Source organism: Semicossyphus pulcher, unplaced genomic scaffold (assembly GCF_022749685.1).
Source record: "Semicossyphus pulcher isolate SPU_LCO1_2020_fin unplaced genomic scaffold, fSemPul1.0.p SCAF_20, whole genome shotgun sequence".
In the NCBI taxonomy this organism is placed as follows: Eukaryota; Metazoa; Chordata; class Actinopteri; order Labriformes; family Labridae; genus Semicossyphus; species Semicossyphus pulcher.
The window spans coordinates 4,344,764-4,353,966 of record NW_027211694.1 but is presented as its reverse complement, the minus strand read 5'-3'; the positions used below and the strand labels follow the sequence as shown (position 1 = coordinate 4,353,966).

General features: G+C 43.6%; 1 protein-coding gene across 1 annotated transcript; it reads left to right on the top strand.

Annotated features, from left to right (window-relative positions):
- The first annotated feature begins 3,034 nt into the window (after positions 1 to 3,034).
- Positions 3,035 to 4,210, top strand: LOC138599809 (golgin subfamily A member 6-like protein 24). The gene has a single exon (XM_069671566.1). The coding sequence runs from the start codon at positions 3,035 to 3,037 to the stop codon at positions 4,208 to 4,210; it is 1,176 nt and encodes a 391-aa protein (XP_069527667.1).
- The last annotated feature ends 4,993 nt before the right edge of the window (positions 4,211 to 9,203 follow it).

Below are 9,203 nucleotides of genomic sequence, written 5' to 3'. Positions count from 1 at the left end.
ACTATTATATAACAAAAAAACAAAACTGACCCAAGCTGCAATTATCATTGTTTTAACTTACTTAAAAACTTCCTAAGTAAAAGCTAACAATCATTGTGTTTCCCTTCCTTAGGAGAACCACTGATGACCAGCACAGTGAGGGCACACATGGTCCAGTAGATGCTATTGGTGACTTGAAGAACTACACCACCTGTCTGTGCCCTTGTGAAGTATAACAAGAACGTTCCTGTCTGCAATCCTCACTCCTGCTAAGTCTGTATTTTACAGGTATGGCCGCTCACACAGCTGATGTAGGGAAGAGAGATAAAAGCCAAGGTGCTCTTATAGAGGACATATGAAGCCTGATTTACCTGAAAACAGATATGAACTACCTAAAACATTTTTATTAACTAATATTGCTCATTATTAATCCTATTATTGTATGCGATCTATTTAAACTTACTACAAGCTTGATAAAACCCTGGAAGATGAAACTGCAGCCATAATAATATTGACTCAATATTAAAACAAAGAACAGTTTTCTGCTCCCTCTATCACACCTGACACTGAGGAGCTCCACAGGTGCCACATGAGGGCAGTGTGGGTTAGGTAATGAGGGAACAAAATCACTCCTGCACACAGGTCAACATGTGTGAAATCCAGTAGAACACAACTTGAGGAAATATTTTCATGCAGTTTTAACCTTCTGACTGACCCAAACTTTTTGTTCTAAATGAGCTTGAACTGTAAAATAATATAGCCTTAACATTTAAGTGGAACAATAACCTTTATGTTCCTAAAAATGACAGCAGACATGGTGAACACTGTGAGATAATTAAGAAAAGTAAATCAGTACATAAAGAAACCATGTTGGAATTAGACAATACCTTTTATTAATTTTATTATTAATTGTTTAGACTTCTTAAAAGCCATTTGGTATTTGCATACATTTATAATTGTTTGATTTTGTTGTAAAGCTAGGTTATTTTTTATATGTTCTCTTTTAATGCTATTTATAGAAAATTGTAACATGCTATTCTTACTTTAGCTGAAAATTAAAACAGCAGTCCAACCGATCTATATCGGTCAACCGATTTTATCGGGTTTTTTTGCAGATATATCGGTATTGGCGTAGAAGTCCTCTGACAAGCTCTGATATATATACATTTAATTTTTAGCAGTGCTGCGGGAAAACACCAGTGCGCCGCCTGACAGGCAGAGGGCGCAGTTTTAATTTTGACGTTTACAGCTGGCTCGTGCATCGCCAAAGTGGTTGCCATAGGTTACACATAATGACATGCATAGTGTCACCCCGTCCATTAACGGGATTGGCTCCTTAGGTTTGTGACGTCTCAAACCTGCCAATCTGAAAATGTGTTGTTCCGCCTGTCCTTGATACACTGCAGTTTAAAGGCAGACAGGCCCAGCCATGGAGATGACTGCTGATGTTGTCCCTGACATGTCTTGTAGCACATGAAGAACACCACATGGAGATGCTCAAAGAGACACACTTAAACACTGAACTCTAAATATCGATCTTGACATGCTACTTTAAAATACTTTGCTGTACGTTTTGGACAATTTGGGAAACATGGAAGTTCATTAGCATCAACAACCACCACTGAACTCACTTACAATGTTACATCAATGTTTCAATTTCATTTAGCTTTTGTCCAAAGCGACGTACATCTGAGAGTTAATAAAACACAAGCAACGATCACGACAGGAGGGAACGAAGTCAGTAAGAGCCAACAAACAGCTTCAAGTGCGATCGGACACCGGTGCCGACAGGCCGTGCACAGAGGCAACACATCAATAATCATCAGCAACATCAACGAGGTCAATATAATCATCATCATCATGAGAATCCTAATCAACATCAACAACATCCTTAAAATCATCATCATCAATATCATTAAGGTCAGAGGTGTTCATAAAGAGCTGGGTCTGTAGCTTCTTCTTAAAGGTGAAAAGGACTCTGCAGACCGAATGGAGTTTGGTAGCTCGTTCCACCACTGGAGGACTACAGAGGAGAAGAGTCCAGTTAGAGGCTTAGGGCCCTGTTGTGATGGGAGTCCCAGGCGCCTTTCATTGGCTGAGCCTAGAGGGGGCGGGACGGAGTGTAGACCTGGATGAGGGTGTTCAGGTAGGCAGGAGACATTTTTGTTGCTGTTTTGTAAGCGAGCAACAGGGTAGGCAGATTTTTTTAACACCCTTGTGTGATCATCATCAAAATTGTAGGCCTCTGCTCAATGAATACAATTCAACACTAATGAAACAAATGAAACAAATAAAGACACTAAATGTTGCCATTTAGCCAGCAGATGTCCTGATACAGCCTTTGTTTTACTGCAGCTTTGTAGTTAAGCTGAGTTCATAAAACTTCAACATAGTTCAGTGAACTTTTTATCTTTAAAATGTTTCATTTAAACGTCACACATTGTGTAGGTGCATGGATACATTCCTGTTAGTAAGGAGCAGAGACCATACTGCAGCAGGAACAACAGTTTATGCAACAGGTTGACCAGGAGACCTGCAGCGCCACCCAGTGGCCACATGTTATAAAAGTTGGTGGCCACGATGAATAGGGTCAGATATGTGTTCCTTGTTTTATTTACAAGCTTTTGTAGATGTTTTAAAACGTTTGTTTTTAATCCGGACTATAACCCTGGGGTGTGATTATGTACGGCCGTTTATTATTCAGTATTTTTGGTTGAAGAAGAAGTTTGTGTAAGTCCTGTTTTCTGTTCAAACATCTGAACACAAAATCAGGTGTGCCTGATGTTAAAATGACCTGTTACGATAGAATTCATCAAATAAAGATTAAAAAATAACAAAGTGGTATCCATAGCAACAGCCACATGACAGAATGGAATAGAATCAGAATGTAGATCAGAGAACATGAAGATCACAGCTCAAAGGACAGAATCTATGATGTCATGACCCAGAGTCTATAAATGCTCAGAGTTTTGGTTCAGAGTTCACTGAGACATTGGAAGATCCACTACGTCAAAGTACACACAAGTCAGCCAAAAGACAAACAACACAAACGAAAATGGAAGTAGAACCGACTTTTAATTTCTACCTCAGCTCCCTCGAAGCTCAAGCGAGGAGCGAGCTTAGAGACAACGAGGCCAGGGTCCACCAGAGCACAACCCAGGGTAGAGTCCTCTTAGAGATCGAAGAGGACTCCCTGGCCAATCTCCTCGATCAGCTCCAGGGGCAGAACGAGAACATGCAGTGGAGCTGTGAGAGAGAGGAGGAGCTTCAGAGAGAGATCTCGAGCCTGAAAGCCCAGCTGCAACAGGTTCAGCCCAAACCCTCTGCTCAGAGGGTGGAGGACGCTGTCCTATCTGAGCTGAAGAGGGTAAGGGCAAGCCTTAGAAAAACCTGTATAGATCTGGAGATGGAGCACTACAAAAACCAAGACCTCCAAAAGCAGCTGGAGAAGGTGCTCTCTGCTCCGAGAGACGACAACGGGCTCAAATCAGAGCTCAAGAAGGTCAGGGCGAGCCTGCAAAAAACAAACACTGATCTGGAGCTGGAGCACTTGAAAAACCAAGACCTCCAAGTTCAGCTGGAGAAGGTGCTCTCTGCTCCAAGAGAAGACAACCGACTCCAATCTGAGCTGAAGAAGGTCAGGGCCAGCCTCAGAAAAACAAGCATTGAGATTGAGATGCAATACTATGAGAACCAAGACCTCCATGTGCAGCTGAAAAAAATGAAGGAAGAGAGTGAGGCCCTACAGAAGAAGATGAAGCAGGAACTGAGCGAGATGGAGGAAGCTCTCCTCAAACAAAAAGAGGATGCTAAAAAGGCTGTGGAGAAATCCCAGCTTTCCCATCAAGCTCAGCAGGTTAGATACAGGGCATATGTGAAGAACTTATCTGAGCTTAAAGAGGAAAAGAATCTGCTGGAGAATCAGCAGCAGCAGGAGAGAAGCCACCACAGAGAAGAGATGGAGAAAACAACAGCCTCCTGTGTCTCTAAAGTACACTACCAGAGACACAAAAACAAGAAGCTCACCTCTGCTCTGAAGGAGGCTGAGAAAAAGCTGAACAAACAACTAGTCAAGTGGGACAAGGAGAAGTCGACCCTCCTTAAGACCACAGAAAAGCTCAGGAGATGTCTGCAGAAGAAGGAGCAGCAGTGGGAGAAGAAGGAGAGCTCCATGAGGTCCCAGCTGACAGACCTACAGAGGCAGAACTCCTCACCTGCCTCGATCTCATAGAGAGCGTTGGCTGCTGCTGAAAATGTGCTCAAAATAATAAGCATAAAATTAAAAAAATTAATTAAAAAAATTAAATAAACAAACAAAAAATTATGGTCTGTTGTTGTTGAGAACGTAAAGTTGTATTAAAGTCACGTGTAAATTAAATCTCTCACCAGTGTCTCTCAGGTGCATTATAAAGTGATGAACTTACCCGAGCTCCTTTTTAACCTGTTTACACTATTAGACCTTCTTAAGTAAATAAACCACTGTCTCTAAATTTATTGTTATGCTCACGGTTCCTTTAAAAATAACTTGATTAAACTTTGACCTTTGACCCAGGGTGTCAGTATAACACAGATGCAACACTGGTTTAACCTTACCCAGGACCTGTGGGCTGTTTAGACCCTGATATTCTGTAAGAGTAACTGCACACTTTTTGAGCTGTAATCTAAATTATATTGCTGTACTGTGATGAAACACATCAATGCTGTTATTAATATTGACAGTTCTTGATCAAATTTATAAAAATCGGCATTTCATGGGTTGGAAATGGCTCAAACACACCGTCTACGTTTTAAATCAGCCCTGGTGTCAGGGTTCGGGGGAGTGGGACACAATTGCGGACTGGGAAGGGGTTCTAAAAGCTATCCCGAAGGAATAGCCACTGAAAATCACAAGCGATTGAAAGGGAGTGGGAAAGGACAAATAATGTTGAACAAAAAGCAGGCTCCTTTAACCAAAATCAAAGTCAGGGTAAGGCAAACTAAACCACCACTGCCAAGCAGCTGAACCAAAAGTAAACTCTCAGGGAGACCCTGGAAAAAACTCATTCATGAAACAAAAATGGGCCAAGGGATTTGAAGGGAGAAAAGAAAAGGCTTTTGAGATAATAAGCTAATAAGATAATAAGTTTGCTATTTTGATTTCTACAAGCACACTGAAAACGCAGGAAGACACAGAGAGATGCTCTCACTATCTTTGGAGGTGAGACAATGAGTCAGCACTGGGTGCTGGACTCAAAGGGTATAAGCTTCCCCCACCTGCTCTCAATCAAGAGCAATCAGGCACACACACACACACCTGACTCTGCTCTTTAATGATCCCTCTGCCAAGCTAAATGACTGGCCAAAGTGAGTGCCCCTCACACCTGGACCTTGCCAGCTGCTGGTGACATAGACACAACCGTTTGGGACAAAGTTACGTAATGAAATGTTTACGCCTGTCAATCAGAGGTGGGCGGTAAACCTCCCGGCCCCGTCTTTGAGAGGGAGTCTGTGAAACCGCGCTCATTTTCAAATATATCCTGATCGAGACACATCATTCACTGGAGTTTACACTGTTTTTGCTAGCACACTGTACATTAGCCTTCTAGCTAACGTCACGTTACCACTCAGAGACCGTGCCCATTCTCTCTTCAGAATCAGAAATAATTGCAACAGGCTGCACACGCAGTCGGCGCATATGCACTCGCGTTGCCTCTGCCCCGAAACCTCTGGCGTCAGGCATTAGTGGGGCTGGAGCCAACAGCTCGAACTGATAGGACTCAGGACCAACACGGTCCTCCACCACGCTAAAGTGCTCCTCAGGGAACTCTGGAGGGGAGAAGTCCTCCACCTCAAAAGAGCCCTCTTTGCCATATGCCAATTTAAAGCAGCAAACAACCTTTGATGAACCCATTGTACGTTGCTGGCGCAGCAAGATATAATGGATAGAAAAGGAAAGCATCAAGCTAGGTGGTCACAAACAATACTGTGTTTACAGCTTGTTTCAGTGCACAGATATCTCCAAAATATCACTGAAAGGGCCAGATCGCTGATTTTCAACCTCAGTCCTATCATGCTATCATGGGGAGCTAATGTCATTATGGTAGGAAAAAAAAGCAATTTCGCTCTTGGAGGACGCTATCCACTTCTCCAGTGGGCCCTGGAAGAACCTCCGCCAGACTACGTAAAATGCGTCATCTGGTGGAGCCAGGGAGCTCGCTAAACTACACTTCCTCAATCTAGGCCTCCCGCCTCCGATGTCATGTCTCGTTCAAAATCGTCAGGTTTGAAATGTAGACTGCAGACCTGAAGAAAGTATATTCTCGTCCTATTTCGGATTCTGTACGGCTCTGAGCCATTGCCTGCAGCAAAATGGTAGTATTTCACTCCACTTGCTGGGCCATTCCTTCCAGAGTGAGGGGTGCAATGCACGCTGGGTGTTGTAGGAATGTAGAATGGGCGAAACCACAAGCTGTTTGTCCAACTTTCTCCACAGCTATGGCGCCAATGTCAAATAGTATTGCTTCTGTCGATTACAGAGAACACCAGTTTTGACTGACAGCGGCTTTTTACAGGGGAGAACTGCTCCTTTAAGCTGAATCATACATTTTCCACTGCCTGCTAGCCTAATTGAAAAGCATATAAAAAAATACAATATTTTATCTTTCAAAGGACGTATAATGGTCCACTGTATGCGTCTCCTGCTTGTCTATAGTTGTCTGTAATCTTGCAGATGGGGACGTGATGTCACATAAAACTCCCGAGCTTCCTCAGTGTCCTCTTCATGTTGTACAGTGGATGAAGGGCCCCCCACTGGGTCATTTACTGTCATTAATGGTGATGGAGACAATTGCTCATTTATCAGGAGAAGTGGCGCAGTGTGTGCGTCCACAATGGCCTCCTCCATCGGGCCTCAGTCTTATTCACACACTGAAGATCCATTCTCACACCAGTGATTAGCCAGATGCGAGTCAGTTTTTACTGCCAGCCAGGAATGAGCTGTTTCACATGCTACGGCTGTCTTTGAACCATTTCTGTTTGGTCATGATTATGTAACTGCAGCTTTTAACATAATTATTGTTGTGAAAAAAATGCAGTTTGGCAAGAAAAAAACAACCTCAGGAAAGAGAATTGCCGTGCAGAAAGAGAGGCAGGGGTTCTTAGAGATGATAATCTGTTATAGAGTTGTGAGGTTCCTAATTGTGCTTTCATGAGGTGTCGTTGATTAATGGACTAGTTGACAGACATCCTGTGAATGTTGTCCACATGTGGACTGTCCGCAGGGGTGCTGAAGAATCCACTCCAGCCTTGCAGCAGCATTGTGGAGAGTCTATTCTGAGAGTTGGAGAGCAAGAGAGGCAGGAGGAGGGGGTGCGAGCAGAGAAAAGAGAATGAAACTTTAAGGCTTTCTGCAGCGCTGTTTGTAAAGGCAGAGTGAATGAGAGCGGAGGCCGTGCAGCCAGCCACATGGGCCGTTCTCACTCGGGATAATGGAGGCCTTTCTGTGGTTCTTAACCCCCTTGTCGCATGCTGGGAACGGGCAGCCGTCCGCCCACCGCTCACAACAGACACGCTCAGACACGCTCACCCGCTGGATAATTGAATTTTACACCCAGGAAAGTCACCCCCAAGTCTCCCGGTACACGTGGCTCTGACAGGAACTCTCCCAGGATCAGAGTCTCGTCCAGGGAAAGAGTCACAGTCAGTCCAAGTGTTTCTGTTAGAAAGAATAGTGTGAAGACAGAAATGGTGCCATGATGTGACCGAGAGACGTGTCTTTATTTCTCCACTTTGGTCAAGACTACACTTACATTCATGGTCCCTTCATTCCTTCTCTTGTGCCACAATGAGTTTGAACCACTGTGTGATGGATTTTAGCGTTGGGCGATATGATGCTATCTGTATAATACATTTATAAGTACAGATTCTGCAACAGCGTGATCTTGCAAATCATTCTGTCTTGCAAGGTAAAGTGATTTGGAGAGAGAGCGTGTTAAATACAGAGCAGGAGGAGGCTTCCCACCTGTTGTCCTTAAAACCTGCAAGACTTGAAGTTATTCTTATTTTTAAAGAATCGTAGTTTTCTGTTTTTAGGTTTAAGTATTGTCTTGTTATGGATTTTCGAAATACAATAAGATAAAAAATTATATATTGCAAGATAGAAGATCTTGCATATATATCATTGACCCCTAATCGAACACTCCTTTACGCCTCTTTTCAAATATCATTGACCATTACTTTGGTTTGTGATTATATACTTCCTAAACAAATGACATTCCCATCAGCCTCAGCTGTAAGCCTCAGGTGTAAGCTCAGGTAATTTTCTGCACTTCCAAAAAATCAGCATGTTAGCATGATACATTAGCATTTTGCACCGAAGCCTCTTAGAGCCACTGGCATGCTGCAGCCTTCGAAGGCTGTATTTGAAGGCCGATTGCGTCACAGCGGCGCGCTGTCCCATTTCGAAGGCTCCTTCAGATGCGGCCGACAAATGCGTCCTCCTTTTTCTGGGCCACGGAGGATCCATCGGGTGCATCCTTCGCGGCCCAACATATCCTGAGGATCATTGCATGCCAATTCAAACTACATGGCAGACTCTTAAATGAATACACTTTTAAATGTACAAGCCCTAGAATTGAGACACAGCTATTGAGTCTATTTTGCAACCTGATGGAGATACCATGAAAGCACAAACATCACGGCACTTCTTTCAGATTGTTGTGTTGCAATTCACTTGTCTTAAAGCTGAAACAGAGCTTACTTTTATTGGTTTGTGAGGGGTGTACATTTATTAAGAGAAATCAATAAGAGATGCAGGATGTTTGTGTCCCTCAGGAATTCTGAAATCTAATCTGCATGCTTTAGAGGCTTTTATTGGAGCTGGCAACTGTTTAACCACCTCTGCAGAATAACAGAGAGGCATAGTGTTACTGCAGGTGGACACTCTTCTGTAGTGTTTACTACACATGTGGTAAAGATGGAGATTAGATTGAGTTTGTTTAAAGGGGGAGAGAGTTGAGGTCTCTAACTGAGGGGGCTGACATGTTAAGGATGTGCTGGTTAGGGGGGGGTGGTTTCATGAAGTGAAGAGGGAGTGATCCAGGCCCCTCCCTCCCCTCCCTCAGGCTGATGATCTCGTCGGCAGGGGGACGTGGGTCACCGCCCTCACCAGCTCTCTGACCAAACACAAAAGGTGTTTCCTCCTTGCAGCCGTGGTCACTTTCACCTGTCACTCAGACTTTCTCTGT

Bases quoted from the DNA above. Each gene is read 5' to 3' on its own strand.
- LOC138599809 (XM_069671566.1), top strand. From the start codon at position 3,035: ATGGAAGTAGAACCGACTTTTAATTTCTACCTCAGCTCCCTCGAAGCT.